This window comes from Rhinolophus hipposideros (assembly GCF_964194185.1).
Source record: "Rhinolophus hipposideros genome assembly, chromosome: 3".
Classification (NCBI taxonomy): Eukaryota; Metazoa; Chordata; class Mammalia; order Chiroptera; family Rhinolophidae; genus Rhinolophus; species Rhinolophus hipposideros.
The window spans coordinates 68,063,413-68,087,468 of record NC_138049.1 but is presented as its reverse complement, the minus strand read 5'-3'; the positions used below and the strand labels follow the sequence as shown (position 1 = coordinate 68,087,468).

At 41.7% G+C, this 24,056-nt stretch overlaps 1 protein-coding gene across 2 annotated transcripts; it reads right to left on the bottom strand.

Moving 5' to 3' along the window:
* Positions 1-17,826: 17,826 nt before the first annotated feature.
* On the bottom strand, positions 17,827-22,097 carry TENT5A (terminal nucleotidyltransferase 5A). 2 transcript variants are annotated; one of them, XM_081044965.1, is made up of 3 exons: positions 21,738-22,097; positions 20,909-21,467; positions 17,827-19,793 (listed from the first exon to the last, which is right to left on the bottom strand). In XM_081044965.1, the coding sequence occupies exons 2-3, from the start codon at positions 21,428-21,430 to the stop codon at positions 19,017-19,019; spliced, it is 1,299 nt and encodes a 432-aa protein (XP_080901091.1). In that variant the 5' UTR covers positions 21,431-21,467; positions 21,738-22,097; the 3' UTR covers positions 17,827-19,016. The 2 variants fall into 2 exon arrangements, with proteins under 2 accessions (XP_080901091.1, XP_080901090.1); XM_081044964.1 differs by lacking the exon at positions 21,738-22,097 and having other exon boundaries at positions 20,909-21,478.
* Positions 22,098-24,056: the final 1,959 nt, after the last annotated feature.

Here is a 24,056-nt window from a genome sequence, read left to right as displayed (position 1 = left end):
CTGGGTACTGGGGTGGAAGATATAAACAAAGTGAGACAGGTGGGTTTAATCCAATCAGTCTGGAGACCCATTCAGACCAGCTCAAACCCTCTAGTTCTTGTCCAGCCCCAAGCTTACTGCCCAAATTTAGTTATATGGTACCCAACCACATTATTAGCCTTTTGCTGTCCCCAGTCAGGATAGTCAAAGCATGGAGGTGTTACTATATGTTCACAAATTCTTTGACCCTCCTCCCATCATAAAGAAGAGTTGAATTCCCAAAGTGATTTACTTCTTAAAAACAAGGTATGGCAGAAATCATCCTGTACAACTTCAGAGGCTAGATTTGAAACCACCTGGCTTTCTCCTTTGGGACATGCACTTTGGGAACCCTGAGCAGCTCTGCAATAAGTCGGGCTAAGCTGAATTTGCCACACTGCATAGATAACATGGAAAGACCACAGAAAGAAAGGGGCTGAGGAGCGCCAGCTATTTTGGTCTCAAGTGTTTCAGTCTTCCCAGACCAGACAACAACCAGCATGAACTGCCAGGCCTGTGAGCAAACAGCCTTCCGATGGCTACAGCCCAGCTTTCAAGCCATCCTGATAGAGGAGAGACAAGCTGTTCCCGCTGAACTAGAAGGAGTGCTCAATAAATGCTAAACTCTGATTTTTGCTATTGTTGTTATTATAAGAAGAAAAAGAAAGAAATTTTAAATGTTGAAAATATATGTCCTACTTATAAATGTTACTCTTTCAGTCAAGATCAAGGCAGAAAACTAGCCCAATTCCAATCTTAAGCTCATACACTCCCCCCATTCCTCCACCACAGCCTACCCTCAAATTACTTATAAACAAGGCAACTGAGATGTAGGGGGGAAAAAAATGACTTGTACCAAATAACAAAGCTTACTAAGGCTGTACCAAAAACACAGCACTAGATGCATAACAGAAATACCAGTGTACTTTGGAGTAAGAAGATGTAGTTCATCATTTCCTCTTATGTTAAATAGAAGTCATAGTACACAAAGTAATGCTCTTGTATAGTGCAAATTTAAATATATATATATATATATGTATATATATATGTGTGTGTGATATATATATATATATATATACATATATATATATATATATATATATATATATATATTTGGTCTGTTACAGAAATGTAAGGTAAGAACATTATAAGTCATAGTTATTAATTCTAGTTCTAATGTTTTACACCAATATTTTTCAAACTATAGGTGGTAACACATGTGATTTGTGGAATCAATTTGGTGGATCACAACCAGCATTTTACAAAAATTAAACAGAATAAAATAGGATAGACTAGCAAAGAGTAGGAAATAGCATTTATTGCTAGCAGTAAGTTTCAAAATTGTTTTGTGAATGTTTCAAATAATAATAAATACATGATGATGTAAACATGTTTTCTCATCAGACAAAATGGTTAAAGGAAGATCCTGATACATGGAAAACTGAGACTGCACAGTAATACTTCATCAGACAGACACGTGAGAAATGGAGGTATACATTCTTACATTCTCCATGGGTTTTTAATAATTGAATTTCCATTGCATCAATAAGATTTGGTCAGAAGAATTTGCATATTGAGGAGTGCTTCAAACATCTATTGAAGACAATGAAATGAAAAGTTCCAAATACTTGATACCACCAACAAAAAGGAAGCAGGAACTGATCGAGGAGTCCCTTAAATGCTTTCTACCTACCCTACAGAGCACAGCGTTAGCCAGTCTTATGAATGAAATCTAACATTGGTCTACTCTTACTTTCCCACCTGCAACTTACAGTCTGGATCTAAGCTACCAAGCATCTTTCATCCATTCATGCCATAAACATTTATCAAGCACCTACTGTAGGTCAAGCTCTGCATTAAGAACTGGGGATGCAATATTGAACAAATTGCTCTTGTCCCTGGCAAAAACTATTTGAGCAGATTCATTCCAGTCCAGATGACAACGTACAACATGCATCACTTAAAGTACTGATACTTTAAAGGTTTCAGATTTAAAACATATTACAGCTGTTAAAATAATTTTTATATCCATTATCGCATGAAGTCTGTATAGCAATGATCTAAGTTATGTAGTTACTTAGTACATTTGTCATGTTGAGAAAACAAAAACCCAAAGAGGTTAAGTACCCTGTCTAAATTAATTACATTGTAGGTGGTGGGACCAGAATTCAAACCTGAAAGTTTCACCCCACATTCTGTGTTCTTTCAACCATGGAACCTTACGGTTGCTGACTTCCCATTCCTAGACTGATGATGGACGGAGAAGAGGCTCCCACAAAGCCTACTTTGCTCTCAGTGCTACTGATTGTCTGACTACATTATAGGAAACAGAAACTGTTCCAGATATTTCAATCATAAAGGATTTTTTTTTTTTAATGCAGAAAGAGGGTACAAAATCTTTGTACTTACAAAATCTTTGAAAGGACTAAAGGAGGGGACATCAGAAAGTCCTATTGGACTTTTGGGTTTAAAATCATATCACGGTCATTAAATTGGCAGCTTGAGGTGAGCCTCTGTAAAGCTCCCCTGGAATTTACAACTAATTGAATAACAATAACTCCACAAAGGACTCCCTGCACAGCAGACAAGCAAGACAAAGAGGCCCACTACTGCATTCACCTAAAGGTGGGCGAATCGCGCGAGCGGGGGAGGAGGGATGGGAGAAGTGTGGAGACGGAGCCGCACGGGCGCAGACCTAGCTCAGTGCTCCAAGCTCGCTGCATCCCGGAACTACCGCAGCTGCAGGAGAGGGAAGAACTCGGACTGCTAGGGCTCCACTTATGGCCCACAGGGCTGAGGGGGCAGCATAAAACAGGGCTGAACCCAACGCTCACGGCAGAGACCTCCGAGAAAAGACTGAGGGAAGGAGGCTGAAAACGAAGGTATAAGCCCTCACTGTGGAGCAGAGAACGGAAGCCTTAGGCACTGAGACTAGCCACCCCCTCCCTACCCTCTCAGAGCTCTCCCCGCCCCCACCTGCCTGGTGCTAGAAGCAGAACAGTAGCAGTGTCAGATCAAAAGAACAGAATATTTGCTGTCCTGAGAACTATGGACCGCAGACACAGATTCACAGCCCAACTAGTTCCGGCAAAGGGGAGGGAGCTGTGGAAGCAGGGCTGTGGTGGTGGTCGCCACCATTGCTCTGAGTCACCTCTCACAACTCACCCCACCCCTGGCCCCAACTATCTGGGCAGATCCCTGCAGGAGTAAACAGAACTGCTGAAACATATGGGCTCTGAATCTGGTGCAGGAAGAGCTTCGGAACTTCAAAAGCTCTCCACATCCCCACAGGGATGTGGCGCCCTATGACCCAGGCGAACTGTTAACAGAGGACAAGCCCGTCTCCCAGGGAATCCCCCCATTGTGTGAGAAGCTGGAATAGTGCAGAGAAAACATAGCACTACTGTGTGACAGAAAGGAAAAAAAGGCTGCAGTCGGAGAGAAAATAAAACATTCTACCAACAAGTACTGGAAAACAAAAGAAAGACCTCTTCCTATCAACCTGTTGCAGAAGCCACTCCTGTAGATGTCTAGGAAGAGAAATAATAAATCAGTAATTGCCATGAATAACCAAGGCAACAAGACAGCTCAGAAAGAAAGTGAAAAGTCTCCAGAAAAGGAACTTAAAGATATGGAAATATGTGACTTAAGTGACAGAGAATTCAAGATCGCAGTTCTAAAAAAACTCAACAAGAAAGGCAGTTTAATGAACTCAGAAACACAATCAAAGAAAAACATGAGCATTTTACAAAAGAGATTGAAATTTTAAAAAAGAACCAAATGGAATCTCTGGAGATTAAGAACTCAATAGAGGAAATTAAGAATGAAATAACCAGCTTAGGTAGTAGAGTTGACCAGATGGAGGAAAGAATCAGTGACATGGAAGACAGAAACCTGGAAATGACACGGATGGAAGAAGAAAGAGACTTGAGACGTAAAAGAAATGAAAGAACTCTACAAGAACTTTCTGACTCCATTAGAAAGAACACTATAAGAATAATGGACATACCAGAAGGAGAAGAAAGAGAGAAGGGAACAGAGAATATATTCAAACAAATTGTTGATGAGTGCTTCCCAAACTTGAGGACAGAACTGGATCCTCGAATCCAAGAAGCAAATAGAAATCCTAATTACCTCAATCCCAACAGGCCTTCTCCAAGGCGCATTGTATTGAAGCTGTCTAAAATCAAAGACAAAGAAAGAATCCTCAAGGCAGCCAGGGAAAAGAAGACGGTAACCTACAAGGAAAGCCCATTAGATTATCATCAGATTTTTCAGCAGAAAGTCTACAAGCCAGGAGGGAGTGGAACCAAATATTAAAACTATTGAAAGAGAGAAATTATGAGCCAAGAATACTATATCCAGCAAAGATATCCTTTAGATATGAAGGAGGAATAAAGACCTTTCCAGACATCCAGAAGCTGAGGGAATTTTCTAATACACGACCTGCACTACAAGAAATACTAAAGGAGGCTATTCGACCACCATCAAGAGGGTCAATTTGTGGTAACATAAAAAGGGGGAGTGTAAAGGCCTGAACTGGAATATGGGAATGGAGAAAGTAAGCGTGCTGAAGAAAATGGAATACTCTAAATATCAAATTTTCTTTTACATAAACTTAAGGGTAACCATTCAAAAAAAATCCAGAATTGAGATACTGTAATAAAAGAAGAAACAGAGGGAAACATCATAGAATACCACCACACAGAAATAATAGACAACAACAAAAAGGCAAAGAAACAACGGAGACACAGCCTTACCAGAAAACTAAAGATAGAATGACAGGAAATCGTCACATATCAATAATCACCCTAAATGTAAATGGATTGAACTCACCAATAAAAAGGCACAGAGTAGCAGATTGGATCAAAAAACTAAACCCAACCATATGCTGTCTCCAAGAGACACATCTCAGCTACAAGGACAAGCATAGACTCAAAGTGAAAGGGTGGAAATTGACACTCCAAGCAAATGGTACCCAGAGAAAATCAGGTGTAGCCATAATGATATCAGATGAAACAGACTTCAAGGTGAAAAAGATAACAAGAGACAAAGATGGACATTTCATAATGGTAAAGGGGACTATACAACAAGAAGACATAATAGTCATCAATATTTATGTCCCCAATCAGGGAGCACCGAAATATACCAAGCAACTACTAACAGAACTAAAGGGAGAAATTGACCAAAACACAATTATACTACGGGACTTAAATACATCATTGACAGCTATGGATAGATCATCCAAACAGAAAATAAATAACAAAATAAAATCATATCACCATAGCAGAAATCTAGAGCTCCAAAAACTACTGCTGTAGCCAGTACATACATCTACAGGAGCCTACATGGAGGCACCACAGTGCCTGAAGATGTGACTCTCTGCCACATCTCATGCCAGTGCTTTCTTTTGGCAAAACCTGAATTTCAGCCAGAGCCTGAGCTGCAAGCAACTCTGGCAAATGAAGTTCTTTGTTTTCTAATTCCAGAGATATAGAGGAAAGTGCAGAAAAATGGGAAGAGATGTCAAGTGCCAATGAACAATACTCAACACCAATTTTTCTTTTCTCAATACCTTTTCTCTGGTCCCATCCTCCACTAATCTCCCATTCCTTCTTTACATCGAGCTCTATCTCCATGACATGCTGAAATAATCTCTCAGTGGTCTATTCCTTATCTCCAGTGACAATATGGCGTTGTAGGACACAAACCTTGACCATCTTCTTTCTCTCTTTCTGAGTCTGCAGACCTCTTCTTGCCAGATCCACCCCATCTTTGGAATTTAATGAAGCACTACCCTGCAGAAGATGAGACCCTGTTCTCCTGCACAGCCACTTAGGGGCTAGATGAGGCAACTGGAACTAGAGTAGAGTGAACTCTGACCAGTAGGAAAAGGGAGACCGGGAGAAATCAGGTGGGTAAATCTCTCTCTCTCTCTCTCTCTCTCTCTCTCTCTCTCTCTCTCTCTCTCTCTGTCTCCCTCCCTCTCTCCCTCCCTCCCTCTCTCCCTCCTTCTCTCCTTCCCTCCTCCCCTCTCTCCCTTCCTCTCTCTCTCCCCCCTTTCCTTTTCTCCCTCTCTCCCTTCTGTGTACTATTCCAAGGTTGAATACCTTCTTACAAACCTTCTGCTGATTGAACAAACCTGCTGAATCGCTTGTTGTGTTGTTTTGTGGCACCCTGTGATGCAGTACCCAACATGGTGATATACTGTGTTGAAATGAATCCCACCTATTCCTTATGCCAACGTCCTGTGATTCTATACAGCAAATAAACTATTAGGATCATAATCAGTGCCTCAGTCTCTGCTTTCTAGAGGGTCTAGGCCAAGTGACATAGATTTGGTACCATCAGCATCTGCAAACAGAGGTTCTCAGCAGAGCTGTGCTTCAGAAATACTTTATAAAAATTATAGATATTCTTGCCTCACTTGAAGCTCACTAAATAAAAATTGCTAGGAGTAGGACCTGGGCATGCATGTTTTCTCAAGCACCATTTCAGAAGTATATCATAGTACAGAACTAGAAGTCAAGTCCACAGATCTGATCTTACACCCATCTATACCCCATGACCCTGAACTATCTGCCAAGTGACAAAGAATCTTGACATTTTGCATCAAGAAGGGCTTGTCACATCATTAAGCAGAAGTCTCAAGCTAGGAGACAAATGCTAAGGAACATGTTTGGGATGGCATAACTAAACAGGTGTGATAAGCCTACAGCACAAGAAGACTAATGAACATTTTAGGAGTTATAGAAAGCATTCAATTTTGTAAGAGGTTAGCATGTCTCATTACACTCTTTACCTTCCCTTTCTGACATTTTCTTCAAAGTAAAATTAAAAAAACATTCAAAAGCAGCCAGCTGGTAGCATGTATTGTCAGTAAGAAGTGACGTCAGCCAGGCTAATTGATCACTATTTAAAGATTAAGTGGCCCATTCTCTGTAATAGGACATACAGAAAACCGCTTTGACAGCACTGAAGTAGTTTACTAAATTCTGACTGCCAATTGAAAATTTAAATCATGCTTATTTTCCGTAAGGTAATCCACTCACAATAGGTAATTTACATGATCTTATCCTGTAAGAAAAGCTCTCCATGCTCTTCCTGAACCTTCTACCTTCTGTGTTGCTATGATGCACCTGCCTTTTGGATAGATGGTTGATAGGAGAGGGATTGTACAAAAACCTGGAGACCAATTTGCCTCGTATGTCTCGGGCAGAGATGGACTCTCCATCCGTGTAATCTCTGAATGAGTTTGAAAACCCTTTATGTCTTACATACAAGCTCATTTCTCTAGGTGTCATTTTTCTTACCTGAAAAAGGAGATAACTGTAATGCCCTCTTAAGCTAATTCTCAGGATTATTTTGATGATTAATTGGAAAATATAATTACTTCATCAAATTCAATGTGTACTGCTGATATTATACACTATATGTAAGGCCTGCTATGGGGAACTATTACATTGTACAGCCACTTTTTTTCTGAGGGTTCACACTACCGCAGTTGGGCAACCACTACAAATGCTTTCAGTTGCTCTCAAGTATAGAGGACAGAGAAAAACAGTGGCCCTGACAATGAGCATTCCAGGGTGAGAGCTGGAAGGCTTGTGGAGGTGAGAAGAAGAGACCAAAGAACTCAAAGTTCAAGACATGTCTCAGAATCCTCCCCCTTCTCCTTCCCAGCTGGAGAGCTAATCCTCTTAGATTCCATTTCCCACTCAGTGAAGTCAGGAATATAATGGATATCACTATTGTGTAAGAATCCAACAAGTGTCAGGTCCCTTCCTCTAAGTGGCCTGTAAAGATCACGGAGTGCAGAAGAAAGCAAAACAAAACAAAACAAAAAAGTTCTCATGGAGTCTATCTGGTAAAAACAATATTGATAGTCATCCTTTTTCTGAAATGAGGAAAAGGTATCTCCTTATATTCCCCTCTTTTACAGATATCCTCATATACCTTTTTAAACCTTAAGTTGATTTAGAAGCTCCAAACCTACCTTCTTTATAATGGGAACTTTATATAAAATGCTCAGTACTTTTTATGAAATATATCACACTGTTTCACTTTCCTTGCTCAATCTCCCTTCTTATGAGAATTGCCATGGCTTAGGTAGGTTAGAACTAAGGACAAGATCCAAGAATTCAAATTGGTTTTAATATATACAAGTGGCAATAATTAGTTTGAAACTAATTTTTAAATGACTTTTTTGGAGTCCGGGACCCTTATTGCACCAAATATCTAACTTAGCAATTATAAAACAGAAGCCTTACTGTGACAGTAAGCAACAACATGGCAGATGTGGAGTCTGACAACAGGACAACATTCTGACAATAGGGACACTTCTGAAAAATCAATAAGAAATGGTCACAACTGGTATAAAGCCCCAAGACAACACTGTTCTGAGGCTTGACTGTGGAAATGCTGATTGTCTCTTTTGACCAAGGGCTGATGAACAGACCACCCTTTATCTATGTGCCTTCTTCAAACAGCAAAGTGCATTCCCCACCGAATGACCCCCTACCCTTACTTAAAAAATGTGACAGACCTCAGTCTTTGTGCTCACTATTCTGAACACTTTCAGAGATTCCCTATTTCTGAGAAATGTAGCAGGTAATGAAAAATTAGTGTAGTCACTGACCAGGACTGTAATCCTCACTTTACCAGGCTGCCAGCTTTGCTCTGTAAAAGAGACAGACCCACGGGCTCTAGAAGATGTGCTTCCTGTTACTTTTGTTCCTGAGCACCATGCCACACAAATGATGTCAACACAAATGGGCCCTCTGTGCTCAACTGCTCAAGCTCAGGAACCAAGAAAAGGTTTAAGCACCCCTGCCCTAAACATCCCCAACTGAGACCATCTCTCTCCTATTATTAAGTGCTCCCAAGTTGCTTCAAGACTAGAATTTCTCCACCTGGGTTCTCCTTTATCCTCTTTCAATGTAAAGGCAATCTCTGAGATATTTCTCTTATTTTTAACAGTGTCGATCACTCTTTGCTCTTCTCACATCTTCTTGAACACTTTCCCAATTAGATATGTCTCTTCACCTCTCACTTGAACCAAATGGGATTCTCCTATTCACTTGTTCACCAAAATTAACAAGCACCTCCTATGCAGCAGGCACTATTTCAGACTATGAACACAGTAGTAAATTAGGTCAAGTTCTTGCCTTTATGCATTTTCATTCTATGGAGATAAATAAATAAATAAATAAATAAATAAATAAATAAATAAATACATCAATGTATATACAATTTCAGGTAGTGACAAGTGTAATGGTAACATACATCTAAAATCAGGATAATGGTTGAGAGAGCAACTTGGTAAAAATATCCGGGCAAAGCTATTTTAGGTAGGAGGATCAACGAAGATCTCTCTGAGAAAGTAACATTTCAACAACAACAGTAGCTACTATTGCTACTGATAATAGTAATAATAATAATAATAATAATAATAATAATAATAATGTGAGGGAGCAAGAGATGTAAAAATCTGGAGTAAGAGCTTTCCAAGGAGATGGAACAACCGGCAGATGCCCTAAAGTGGGAATGAGCTCAGCCACTCATATTTTGGCAAATCTCTTAATTTCACTGCTGATTTGTGTTTTATTTGTTTGTTCATATCCTTGTGTCACTTTTCAATTAAATCTGCTAGTGAAAAGAAGCCAGCTTTGTATAACTCTGTAAATCTTCAGAGTATCAAGCCAACGGCATGAGGAAGTATTAAATGTTTTAATAATGGTGAAAGCTGCAGATTTCTCCTACCCCATGCAGTCCAAGGGAGCACATAAATAATCAGTGACAGTTATAAATGTTCTTTAACTAAGATCTCTACCCTAACTAAATAAATACCCAGACTGAAAACAACTAGTCTTACACGAATTAAGAGGGGTGGGTCTGGGGTTAATTTGGTGCATTTGAAGCATCTGAGAAAGAAATTTTCTTTTACACAATTTGGGACGGGATAAAGTCTGGGGTGCATTGAATGCCTGGTGCATTTGATGCACTGGAAGCATCTGAGGGAGGGACTTTTCCAGCTATGGAAAAAGCAGCAGAGACTAAATTATGATAACTTCAAGATGACATTAAACCAGAAATGATTACATAAGAAACACTCAAGGGAATTTTAATGTGCTGCAGCAAACAGGATTATAGCGCAATAAAATTTCAAGGTAAAATATCTTTAGTTATGTCCTAAAGATATATGCAATGGTTTTGAAAAGAGAACCCAAGTGTCCAGAAACTCAGGGAGAACTTTTACTTTCCTCGGCAGAAATTGCAAAATATCTACCCTTATCCTTTGTTGCAAAACAAGCAAATGGCCAGTGTCTATCTATACAGGGGCTACCTATGGGGAGCTCTGCCTCTGAAAATTCCCAAGAAGGCACATTTCAAGGGCTATTACCCTTAACCAGACTCTCCATTAGTCCACAGGGCTCTTTATGGTGCCCTGCGCAGAGCTAAGTAAGCCTGGTGAGTAATTAACTGCTGGGTAGCTGAAATTTAATTTTCAGCAAGTAAATTCTACTTGCAAGTGGAACCTAGCCTTCTAAAGGGCAATGGACCAGACCCTTCACTTCTTTTGGATCTCAGAATCTAGTACAAGGCTAAGCATATAAAAGGCATTCAGTAAATATTTAATGAAAGAACCATGTTTCAAAGGGTTTGCTGCTATGGATACTCTATATGAATGCCATGTTTAATGGTACCTAAAGTTAGATATTAACAAGTGCTAAAGTGTTCTTGGCTCAAACTGTAGTAGGACACTTTTTCAGCCTTATTTTGTAATCCTATATAGGTTATAGGATTACCTGATAAAATACAGGACTCCCAAATTAGAATTTCAGATACAGATAAGTTTTAGTATAAGTATGCCCAGAATATTACACGGGACATACTTATAGTTTAACAAAATCATTACTCATCTGAATTTCAAATTTAACTGAGCATCCTATATTTTTATTTGCTAAATTTGTCAACTCTAATTCAGCCTTTATTCCTTGAAACTGATTTTGTTCCTCTTCTTTTTTTTAATCATTGGACCCTAAATTACAGATATTTTAATAGTTTTTAACTATTCCCTATTAAAATCAGGAACATATGAACCGTGATCTTCTTGACCTTGTTTGAAGATGTATCGAAGAAGAAATTCCAGAGCATATGCAACTCAGGATTAATGCATAGAATGGCATTATCCATAGTGTCTAGTGTAGTTCGTTAAGTCAAAGTTTGCTAAGCGAAAAAAAAAAAATTAAAGGGTTTCAGCTGTTTTCTAATGACATGGCCAGATGATGCCACAAAATCTTGGCATTACTGATAAGTACACACTATGCTGGAAAATCAATAGTTTCTGAAGGGGATCCTGAAGGGAACTTTCTGTGATGGAGGTTAGAAATAATTTAGCCCCATATGCATAAATTCCTTTCCTTCAGGGTGCTTCATGTCCCTAAGCAAGAAAGCACAGGCCTTGCCCTAACTTCATAAACTGCTAAACTGGAATTATTGCTTTAAAAATTACTAAGAGTATCTAGTTTTCAAAACTGCATTTTTAACTATTTCTAATACCAGTGATTGAGGTGAGAAAGTAACTATAAAAACAGGAATCCTTTCACTTTAAAAAAAAACACACCTCATATGCTGAATGAGAAGCTTAGGTAAGCAGATAAGTTATAGAAGAGGTTATTTACGTTAAACAATAATTCATTTCAATACTTTGCTAAATATTAGCCTCCCCTAGCATTCAAAATAAAATATTTCATTTACTCCCTCACAAAGAGTTCCTAAACAACTTTCCAAGGTTCCCTGTATGAAAGTTATGAAAGTTTAGCCCCTTGCTCATTTTAGTACTTCATGTTTATAAATATGTATCTACGACGACTGACAATTAAGTTTGTGAACTCATCCTAGAAAAAGTGCTACCCACCTCATTGCTGAATATCACTATGGTCACCTTCAAAGTACTCCCCTTGGGAAGCTATGCACTGACGCCAGTGCCTAGTCCACCCTTCAAAGCAATTTGGAACTCTTTTTCTGGAATGGCCATCAGAGCTGTTGTTGTATTACCCTTGATGTCCTGAATGTCATCAAAATGTCTTCCTTTCAATATTTCCTTTATCTTCGGGTAAAGAAAGAAGTCATTGGGCGCCAGATCAGGTGAGTAGGGAGGGTGTTCCAATACAGTTATTTGTTTACTGGCTAAAAACTCCCTCCCAGTGCTGTGTGAGCTGGTGCATTGTTGTGATGCAAGAGCCATGAATTGTTGGAGAAAAGTTCAAGCCATCTAACTTTTTCACGCAGCCTTTTCAGCACTTCCAAAAAGTAAACTTGGTTAACTGTTTGTCCAGTTGGTACAAATTCATAATGGATAATCTCTCTGATATAAAAAAAAGTTAGCAACATCACTGCAACAAGTTTATAAACTTTATTGTCAGAACTCTTAGACAATGGTTTGTAGCTACATTTAGTATTCTTTCCTTGAAACTCCAAGGTAATATGAATTCCTCCTACTACTTTACAAACATTGGCTACAGCTCAGCTCTCTTCACCCCCCTTTCTTTTCTCTAATAATTTGTAGATAAAGCTTCTCTAAAAGTTTAAAGTAAAACACATAATTTTATTTTCACTCTTTCATATGTTCTCCTAACACTTTTAAGTACAGAAGACGTTAAAAAGAAAATTAACTATTCACTGTAATTTTTACAAAGGGAGTCACTTCCCTAGAAATAGCAAGGAATGGTCACTCAGTCTTCATTTTTTTAAATAAACTTTTTATTTGAGAATAGTTTTAGATTTGCAGAAAAATCGTGAAGGTAGTACAGAGTTCCGATATACCCCATGCCCACTTTCCCCATGTCCTACATTAGTATGGTACATTTGTCATAATTAATGAGTCAGTACTGAAATATTATTTCAATAATACTTGATTCAGATTACCTCAAGTCCTTTTCTGTTCCTGGACCCCATCCAGGACGCCACATTACATTTAGTTGCCATGTCTCCTTAGGCTCCTCTTGGCTGTGGTAGTTTTCAGATTTTCCTGGTTTTGATGAGTACTTGTCCAGTATTTTAGAGAATGCCCTCAATTTAGATTTGTCTGGTGCTTTTCTCATGATTAGAGGTTATGGGTTTTGAGGAGGAAGACAACAGAGGTAAAGTGCCATTTTCGTCACTTGACACTGATACATGTTATCTTCGTGATTTATCACTGTTGATATTGATCATGGTCATCTATAGTTTGTCAGGTTTCTCCAATGGTACACTCTTTTTTCACCCTTTTCCATACTGTACACTTTGGAAGGAAGTCACTATGCACAGCCCACAATCAAGAGGTACAGAGAGTTAAGCTGCAGCTCCTTGAGGAGGCATAGATTCTGCACATGAAACTTGTCTCTTTACTCTTAGTTATTTATTCATGCAATCATTTATTTCTATCTGTGGGGACTCATGGGTATTTTATATTTTGGGTCATAAGCCAATGCTACTTATTTCATTGCTCAAATTGTTCAAGCTTCGACCATTGGAACTCTTTCAGCTGGCACCTGTGTCCTTTTGACATGCCCCTCGTTGCTGTGTTTTTTTTTTTGTTTTTTTGTTTTGTTTTGTTTTTTAGCATATCTTTGCTTTCTGGAACTACAGGTGCTCCAGGTTCCTCTAGTATATTCCCTGCCCCAGCCCTAGATTAAGCGCTTTGTCCAAGGAGACCTAGTTCCCGTTTTTGGAGCTTGGCATTAAAAACCAAGACGTGGGCCTTGCATGGTAAAAGCCCCTGTCATTTTAAAATATCTCCCCGCCTCTCCCACCTAAACATATTTGCTATCAGACTGAAGGACATTCACGTCATTTACTTCAAACTTGGTTCTAAGAAGGAAATCACAGTTTAATTTCTGAAGTATTTGATGATTTTATTAGTTCTTATCCTACCTTATATTTAAAGACCATGATTTTAATTTCCTTGTTCTTGCTTTTGGGTATTGATTTTTGTCTTTTGTTTTTCTTCTTCAGGGAACTGAATGTTTAGGGCATGAGGTTCCTAAGGAAAGGAAGGGTGGGTTCTCTCTAGGCTTAGCTAAATGTAGCCTGGTAATTCAACTAGAAATAGCAGGGTGTATCTACGTCTAGGAGGAGCTTAATATGTACTGCACTTATTCAAACCTTGTTTGAAAAGAATTATGATGACCAGATAGGTGAGGGACTCGTGCAGACGGATGAAGCGCTTGCAACAAAGGTAGATGAGAATGACACAAAGTTACCCTTGTATCAAACAAAATGACAATCTTGTATTTTTATGATGTGTATGTGTGGGGAGGCTGTCTTTCAATGCCAGGAGTGGCTCTTTCATAGATGTAGTGTCAAGCATGCATTCCATCTGACATCAAGACTAATTTTTAAAAACCACCAGTAGGTCCTTTAATAGCCTAGGATTACCAAATTCTCATGCTACTAGTATTGAGAAAGTCACCAAAATTACACAAAGAACATATTTAATTAAAAAATAAATGCATGCCGCCTGGTGATCTGAACAGGTGAGATCATGTAAATACTAGTCAAAAGGGTGATTTCTTTGCACCCAGCACGGGCACACACACAAAGTACAACATATTAGACCCTACGATTGCTCTCCCTTCTACTTTTCCTCCGAATAACAGTATAGAGCCCCAAACAGATAATGTATATAAAATCACCGATGACTGATGAATACCAAGCACTTGGCCTACTCATGAATACCAAGGTCCACTCGGGGCTACTAGAGCCCTGTAGTCCAGAGCCATGAGTCCCTACCGATATTGGAAAACAGCTCTTCTGAGTCACTTCACACAGCTAAGTTAGTGCCCAAAGAAAACAACTTTGGCACCCACTGAATTCTTTTGGAGCTAAATGAGCCAGTCAGAGATGGGCTGGCTGAAAGCTGAACGTTTTAATTTATTGTACTCCAATCACAAAGTTGCTAAAGGCTGGTCTTCTCCAAATACCGCCTTGTCTTTTCTCAGGGACACAGTCTGGGATTCAGAGGACATGATCTTTAGCCAGCACAGACACCAAGAACAACAGACACAAATGAATAGAAAAAAATAACTTCTTTTTATTTACAAAAAAAAAAAAGAAAAAAATCCAAATATTGGATGCTGTAAACAAAATTCACGATCTGTTCCCTCTAGCACTGATTCAAACATGTCAGTTTTTAAGAGTCCATTCTCCATCAACTCCTTTTCTGCCTGTGGCACAGTCTGAAGTCAATATTCCAAAAGAGTGACCCAAGGTGCAGCTTGCTGCAACAGGACGTCTCAGAGCAGGCAATGGTTGGAGAGAGGTTGGAGGGAGAGACAGCCATCGGGCAGAGCCTCCTCCATTCCGCAAGACTTTTGCAGCAAGTCTTGCCAAGTTATCTTGACATCTTCCAACTTTGTACTTTTACCACGTACTTTGTTTGCAAGCCATTATTACAACAAAATATTACATAGAGATTCTTTCTTAGCACTGAAAAGGCTATGCTATAAGAAATCTTAAAGATTATATTCAAATAGGTACTATATATAAAATTACTTTTTTTTTAACTTTTTGGTTTCATCTAATACACTTTGTCTTCAAACAACAAAAAAGCTTATTTTTGAATTGCTGACAGCTTTCAACATAATACATTTCATTTACAAAATAGTTCACAATATTTATTTGACAAGCATTGCATTGAAAACAACTTTATGCACAGTAAAGCAACCAACACTAAGCAAACAGAGGTGGCAAAACAGTATGTTCACTTTTCTTTGCATTTCCTCCTTGGTTTGTTTTACAGATATTCTTCCATCCTTGCCTTTTTTGGGAACCATGCTAAAATAGTCCCCCCAATATCAAAGTGAGCAGATACTTGATCTCATTCCTGGAAGGGAAAAGTCCATATCAAAGTAGGACTTCTTGAAGCAACTAGATTTACTGCAAACTAAGTAAACTTTTTAATAGGCATTGTCACAGGTGAAATGTTCTGACATGCCAGACTGGACAGGTGAAAAGAGCCTCTCTAGAAGATAAAACTTCTTTTTGTTTTAAAGTAATAGCACAGTAGGCCAGATAAACACAAAAGCAAGCAAATCACAGGCACTAATCAGGAGTTGAGAACTGTTCTTTTCTCTGACCTATACACATGGATATCTTTCACCAGACATTCAAATTTTTAGGCCACACATCCACAAAGAAAGACATATATTCCACTGTTTGTTCAACTACATATGCACAAGACTATAGTACATACAAAATAGAAATAAATTATGTAAGTTTTAAAGTATAAATGCCGAAGGTTGTCTTCAGTACAGCCTGTTCTATCTGAATGCCGCGTGTTGGCACTTTCAACTTATGCTACCAACCCTGGAGTAAGCAAGAACATAAATATTTGAGAAAACAAATGAAAAGTGTATTATCAAATAAGGCCCCTCCAAACAAAAATCTGTGTCATAAATTAACAGCAGGTTGTTGCCATGGCAGAGCCAGAGACCTCCAGATTCCTTTAAAAATAGTGGACAACTCATTTGTCAAGAGTTAGGATGAGAAGGATGAAGGCAGATTACCAGCTGCTCCGATGTTCCCGAGCATACCCTTAGTTTTCTTTTAGAAAACTTCCAAACAGGTAAACAGGAGGAGCTCTGGTTTCTGATAGTTAAGTATCAGGCTTATTCTGCAAAAGGACTAGTGTTCCCGGGAATTCACAATTAATTTTTCAAACCCAGGGCTGGAGTGAAGGAGATTGAGCCAACATGGGAAAAGGAAGAGTTCCCTAGGAAGCAGTGAGTGGCAGTGCAGTAGCTGTTACAGCTAGGACAGAATTCACAGGGAAGCTGCTACAGCAAACCCATCAAGTTCCTGTTAAGGCTTCAAAGAAAGATGTGCAAAAGGTAGTTCAGATGGATTAATTTAGCACTGAGCATCTGAGTGATGCCCAGATAACAAACAAATTACACTGCCAATAGGATGATGCTATTCTCTTCCCCAATCCCTCTTTAACTGGCCATAAAAATCTGGTTGATTCTTCAGAGAAATTATCATAGTAAGCATTCATCCACCAGAGTTGATAAGGATTATGTGGCTATTTCACAATACATAGGGAAGGTTTTTATGTGTTAGTTTTGTTTTTAACAAATTGATTTCCAGAGAGACCAGTGTCCAAAGGAATTAAGGGCTGGGAGAAGGGATGGTGTCAGGACTAGCTGTCATTGAACTGAAATAGTAATACCAGTTCATTTCACAAAGGTGTAACTGGGAAAGAGAATATAAGGTTGGATTTGAGTCAATGCAAAGTGATTGAATTTAAAGTACAGTACTAAATATTTAAATGCAGTGTGACAACCAGATTAGAGATGTTTCATATTGGCATGAATTTATAAAATTTTATATATAATATATATCTCATATATAAATTTTAAGCAATTGTGCAAATACTCTTTAAAAAGGGTCATTTCACATTTACTAAATTCTAGTGGTCCTGGAATGCAGAATGCATTCATTAAAAAATTTATTTAAATATTAATAAGTAGTGTTCAGATCACCAGAAGTTCTTTTTAGCAGTCAGGGATTTAAATAGACTATCACTGATCAATGATCCACTGGATTATACACCATGGAAGCATGCAAGTATTACAAAAAATAAAAGGGTTCAAACTGTCAAAATGGCACTTCAGTATAAAAAAAAAAGAGTGCTCTGCCAAACAAATATTCTCCCATTTGTGGAATTCTATGGCTCACATAAAAAGGAAAAACACTCACTAAAAATGTATAATTTCTGCTCTTCCTATCAAATATATTACTTGTTTTCCTCCTTCATTTGCTTTAATATTTTTAGATGTGGGTTTTAATGCATCAATGCAATATGCCCACATCTCATGTCATCCTGTTGAAAACATAAAAACACAGTATTTAAACATTTCCTATTTGCTACATTATTCTAGACCATAGTCAATGTTTTGTGTGTATATATTCGTACCAAATATGAATATATACACACATAATATACATACACATACATATGTATCTATGATATCACACCAACAATGTTAACTTTATACAAGTATTTGCCAAGAAAAAATAGGGCATTTCCTCCACCATTCACAAGCTTATGTGTTGTTTTATTTTCTTCTTTAGTCCCTGATAAAATAAAATAATCATTAAACCATAAAATTTTTCCACTCCAAATTTTCAAAAGGCGACAGGCACTTTGATGTATATTGGTGTGTAACAAATATAGTAACTCTTTATATATTCTACTATATCTCTTCTACTTGGGTATTTTTATCTGTTAAATCTTTGGTCCTTGAGCATTACTTTTCTTTGCTACAGCTGTTTTTGCTTGCATTTTCACATTTTAAAAATGCGAGCTATGCATGCAGCTGGAAATAATGGATTGCGTCATCATAGTTCTGCTGTTTGTTATGAAAACTGCACCAACCTACTACTGTTCATTTAGAGCAAGCCGTTTCTGTTAGCACAGTAGAATAATTTCACAGAAAGCACTTGCTACGAGCCTCAGGTAGTAAACCCAATGTTGGAGTTCCCCTTCTTCTTGTGTTGTTACTATATGAATTTGATTTGATAATTAAGTTGAGGGGAGACCTTTTATCCTTTCCAATTTCCCTTTTTTGAATTCCATCTTATAAGAAACTTCACTTTTCTTTCCTACGGCAAAGCTATGGGAGCAAGGTACTGCAAACCCATATTGTCATCAAGCATTTCTTTCCCATGTTATTTTAGGAGAACCTGCTTGCTTTGAATGACAGGTCTCTTTTGTTTCAGGATAGAATCCAATTGGATAGGAGGACCGGATGGGTAGGTTGATGGTGGGTGGGGATCGCTTGAAGATCATGCTCCCATACCTATGAAAGGATCCACAAGCTTTGCCAAGCTTAAAACCAGGAGCAGATCATCATTGCACAAAACACGTCCCTAATCAGGGCTGGGTCATTCAGCCTTCCCTCCCCCCCTTCTTGTCTGAAATGGCTTCCCCACAGGACATTTTAAAATAATTCTTAATTGCAGGGTAGCCAAGTGGAGTATGTCTGTTGCTGGCATGTGAATACTGGCTGGACTTGTGCAATGTAGTAATTGCTAAAGTTGGCATCTGCTACATAGGGCGCCGGTTGGTAATAGCAAGTGACATTGGCCACATTAGGGATGACATTTTGGTCAGCTAGCACCCGGATAGCCAGCATTGTGATAAGGTTTAAAGTCTGTCTTCTTTCATGTCCCATCAGGCACACTGTACTCTCATTTACCACTCCATGAAGGGTCATGAGATAGTCATACTTGCGGTCTTCCAACCCCACGAAGTGGTTCTGTAAATAGGACTCCAGTTTTCTCTGCTGTTCTCCAATGTCTGAGAAGTCGATGAAAAACCTGGAACACATATACCTCTGAAGGGTCTTGATCTCATCAGAGGCAGGCCTAAAGCCCCTCACTAAGAGGTTGCAGTACTTAAGCAAGCCTCCCCCTCTGATTTCCTCTGGGTTCCTGGTGGCAATGATCTTGTTACAAAGGTGGTCAAAGGCTTCGTGGAAATCACCATAGACGCTCTCACCGATTATCGTGGGGTGAAATGTTTCAGTCATGGGGTTCTCTGAACATTCGTAAAAGAGGAGAAGAGAGTCTAATTTGATTTGAAAAGAATCTACACTAAATTCAAACTGCCTCCGGAGGGAATCCACAAATTTCAGTTCCACATTTTTGCCACTGTTGTTTGACAGGGATATAAGACTCCATCGGTCAGAGTCATTGCACACTTTAACCATTTTCTGCACATAAGCTTCCTACAATTCAAAAGATAAAACAAGAAGATAAGCATACCTAGAAAAAATAATAAATAAATACATCCTCTTCACAGATGAGATTTATTTTGCTCCTTCCCTTTTGTTTTGTCAAGTTTCAGCAAAACACTACCTACAGGCTTAAACAGTCTTCCGAAAACAGAAAAAAAAATACATTTAACGAGTGGTTTTACAGTCTGGGAAGGAGACTAGAAGTAATAATTTGAGGCTTTTGGCAGATGTAGCTCAGGACTGAGAGGTTCTGTTGTCTTGTCTGACTTTTGAAGTGTTATTTTTTGAAAATGGTCTTACAGGTACAACATTCACACAATATCCACACGATGATCAAAAGACAGAAGAGGATACCGTGAAAAGTTGGTCTGCCTCTCATCCTTGTCTCTAGTCACCCAGTTCTTCTCCCCCTGAGGCAACAGATGTGATCAGTCTCTCCTCTGTCCTTCTAGGGGTACTCAGCAGTTACAATCAAAATGAACTATATTAGGACATTCTGGGAGGCTGATTCCTCAGACAATTTTAACTAAACATATAAAACGCGCTTTGAACCAAAGTAGGGAGGGGGACCCACTAGACCTTAACACAGGAACCAACCCGGAGAAGCACCACATTTATCCTAAACACACAGAGTCAGCTAAATGCAGCTAGAAAACCTATTCACGTTTTCCAATACAATAAGCTCACTGACTTGGTTCTGCTGCAGGCTGCTATTTTCCCAAATGCTAGATCACAAAATGACTCAAAAAGTGATTTACATCATTTCATTCTTCCACTTAGACTCTCCTCTGGACAAGACTCAAGCAAGGAAAGCCAAGAGTTAAAACATAAGGAGAAGGAAGAGGAGGGAGGGCAGAGGAGGAAGCAGAAGAATTGTGGCGCTGAAGCACCAAGTAAAGTAAAACGCTCAACACTGTCCACGCACCTCACTTTACTCATTTTTCTTTTTTTAAATCAAAAGCAAAGTAAATAAGCGCGCCCAAACCTGTCACGGCCGCAGACCTGTGGCATCAAACCCAAGTCCCTCTGCAAAACCCCTTTCCCCCGGCCCGCCGCACCCCAGCCCGGCCCGGGTGCGGACCCACGCCCAAGTCGGGTGGCTTTACCTTGAGCGTGAGTGGTGTGATCTTCTCTTTGTTCACCCCTTCGGGTAAGAAGTCCAACAGGCAGTCCAGCACGACGTCCTTCACAGTCTGAAACTCCTCTTCCCCGCGCAGGTCGGCGCAGAAGATGAGGTCCAGGTCCTTGTAGCCCAGGCCGCTGTCCTGGTGCAGGACATGGCTGGCGGCCGAGCCGTTGAGGCGCACGTCGCGGACGCCGATGCACTTCTCCGCCAGCCGTCGCCGCACCACCTTCACGATCAGGCTCGGCTGCAGCTCGAGCGTGGGGAAGTTGCCGCGCCCGTGGATCGGGATGATCTCGCTCAGGATGCCGTCCAGCCGCTGCACTTGCTCCCAGTTCAGCACGTTGCAGTGCGCCGTGGAGCTTTCGCAATAGTCCAAGCACTGCCCGCCGAAACCGCCGCCGACGACGACTTCGCCGCCGCTAAAGTCGCCGCCCAGGGGGATGTAGGGGCCGCCGGCCAGCTCGTCCTCGACCATGGCAAAGTACCCCTCGCCTTCCGCCATGAAGTGCCCGCCGAATGCCACTTGGCCCTGGTCGGTCCTAAAAGAAGAAGAAAAATAAAAATAAAAAAGAGGGGAGAAGAAGCTAGGTGAGGGCGCGTGGCAGCGAACGAGAAGAGCCCGCAGAGGAAAGAGCGCGCCCCCTCCCCGCTTCGCTCCCTGCCCGACTCGGGGACTGACTCCCCTGAGGCTCTTCCTCCCCAGCCCCTCCTGTCCCCAGCCGCGCGCACCGCGCCCCGCAGAGCAGCCCCGCACCAAAAGTATCTCTGATGCATCTGGAAAGCGCAAGCGGGAGTCCCGTCTGTGTCACCTGGAGACGGCCGCCCCTTCTAGGAGCGCAGCGAGCGAGGAGCCGCGAAGGGGCAACACTTCCAGGAGCCGCGAGTGCGCTCCAGGCAGCGGCGAGCGACTTAGTCCTTCCCAGACCCCAGCCGCCGGAGCTGGCCACTCCCGCCTCTCGCCCCCGCCCGCGCTGCTGCCGTCTCAGCTGCGGTGGTCCTAGAGGTGGCGGCTCCCACTGCTGCCGCCGCCGCCGCCGCCGCCGCACACGCTCCGGTCTCTGGAGCTTTAGCACTTATGCGAGGGAAACGTCTTCAGTACTTTTTTTATACCGGGCCTCTCCGCGCTTCCGGGGCCCTGGCGCAGCGCGTTCGCCACACCCTCCTCATCTGCATAGGGCGCCGCCCCTGCCCGCCGGCGGCCGGAGCTCGGAGGTGCGGGCGCGCGGCGCCGCGGGGGCCCAGCCACACGGCTGTCAGAGCGCCCGGCCAGTGGCAGCACATGTGCGCGTATATTATGTGCGTGTATATTATGTGCGTGTATTTATACACATATCTCTCTTACATACAGCCCCCTCGCCTATGCGTTTTTTCTTTTTCCCCAACGGAGGAGACAAAAATGTCTCACGAGTCCTTAAGTGGTCCTCAACACTGGAACGTAACTAACATCTCGCAACTACAGAAACTTCCCAAACATAAAATTCTCGCCAGATGTGGCCGGTTCTTACAGATGATGGGGCTCCCGAGGTTCTTCACGACTTCCCTTTTAAACACCGTGGCGTGTATAGCTAGACGGTTTACTTCATTAATAAACCCGGTGTCTGGGTGAATTAATGAGTCCACTTGTCCATTCAAATCAGTCGCTGCGCCTGAGAGGAGGGGCTGGCTCCTTGGGTTTCGATTCTGGAAACGTCGGGAAGCGCCTGGAAGCTCAGGGCGAGCTTGGGGAGACGCGAGGGCGGGGCCGCGAGCGTGGGTCCGACTTCTGCGCACGAGCGGCTCCGGGAGGCCGGGACTCAGCCCTGGCCGGCGCGCGTCACTAAGCGGGCTCCCGGGCGGCTCTGGCGGCCGGACGGCCACCGGCCAGGGGCCGAGGACGGGGGCGGGCCCGGAGCGCGCGGCGCGGGTAGCCCGTGGCCTTTGTGGCGCGCAAAGAGCCGCGCGCGGAGCCCGACACTTGGCGGCGCGACCTGTCACTGAGAACCGCAGGAGGCAAAAGCGCCTTAGTAATACCGCGCTAAGGTTTGCCTTTTTCAAGTGAAAACAAATGTCAGTGGGAATGAGCTGGTTTGCTAGTCAAGGTGCGAGTTTAAAGGATAAGAGTTTCTCCCCCCAGCTGCGGCACTGCGAAACGAGTGTAATGATTATCCCCACCCGTCCTCGCACCACCATCTTTGCTAGAAAGCTCGCCCTCTGCCCACCCTTTCTTCTGGCCGCTCGCTGCCTGTCCCAGACTCGGAGTCACTTAGAGGGTCCGAGAGGCTAAGGTGGGGTGGAAGGGGAGCGCGCCGGGAAGCCGAAAGCTTCCTCGCGTGGCCCCGCGCCACCCCAGCCGCCTATCCTGGAAGGAAGAACAGACCGCCCCCTCTGAACTGGGGGAGCCCCGGCCTAGTCACCAAAGCTGCGCGCCTCGTGGGGTCCGGGGAGGGGACGGTCACCCGGGGAACATCCAGCAGTGTGACAACGCCGCCCCCTGCCGGTGCCCTGCGGAGCTGTGTCCCAAAGCAGAGAAACCGGCGGGACCTTAGAAGGTAGCCATTACCCTTCAGCAATGTGGGCGATCTGGAAACGGCGGAAGCCTAGAGGACCACAGTTCTCATAGGCCATCGCCTTTCCAAAAGCACACACGTATCACCCCGTCCAACCGTCAACGCTTGCATCCATTCATTCTATCCAGGCATTCAGCAAAATTACATATATGTGTGTATGTGGTTTGACCACCTATGACCTGCCAGGCACCAGGCTAAGTGCTGAGGATTTAAGAATGACTGTTTCACACAGTCTAGTGGGCATGACAGGTAAGTACATAATTATGGTTCAACTGTACATGTGTCATGCGAGAAGGAGTGGTGGGCTAACTAGGATTGGGGGAACTGAGAGAGAAGACCAGAAGAGAGAGAGGGGTTACTTGGGTAGGATCTTGAAAAGTGAACTTTCCTTGGATAGCTGAGGAAGGAGAAAGGCATGGTCAACCAAGGGAAGAGTATAAGAGAATTAGACAATGTTTGAAGATGTATAAACCACCACCTTAAAAAATGAGATCAGTAGTGCATTTGGATAAGGTTTGTGGGGGTTCGAGGAATTTATGGAGTACCTGTAGGCTGTGCTCTGCTTAGCTCTTTACACATGAA

What these genes read in the sequence shown, in the direction of transcription:
- TENT5A (XM_081044965.1), bottom strand. Translation starts at nt 21,430, where the DNA reads ATGGCGGAAGGCGAGGGGTACTTTGCCATGGTCGAGGACGAGCTGGCC. An exon ending in TCACACCACTCACGCTCAAG is followed by an intron (nt 19,794 to 20,908) that starts GTAAAGCCACCC and finishes TTTGAATTGTAG; the next exon opens with GAAGCTTATGTGCAGAAAAT.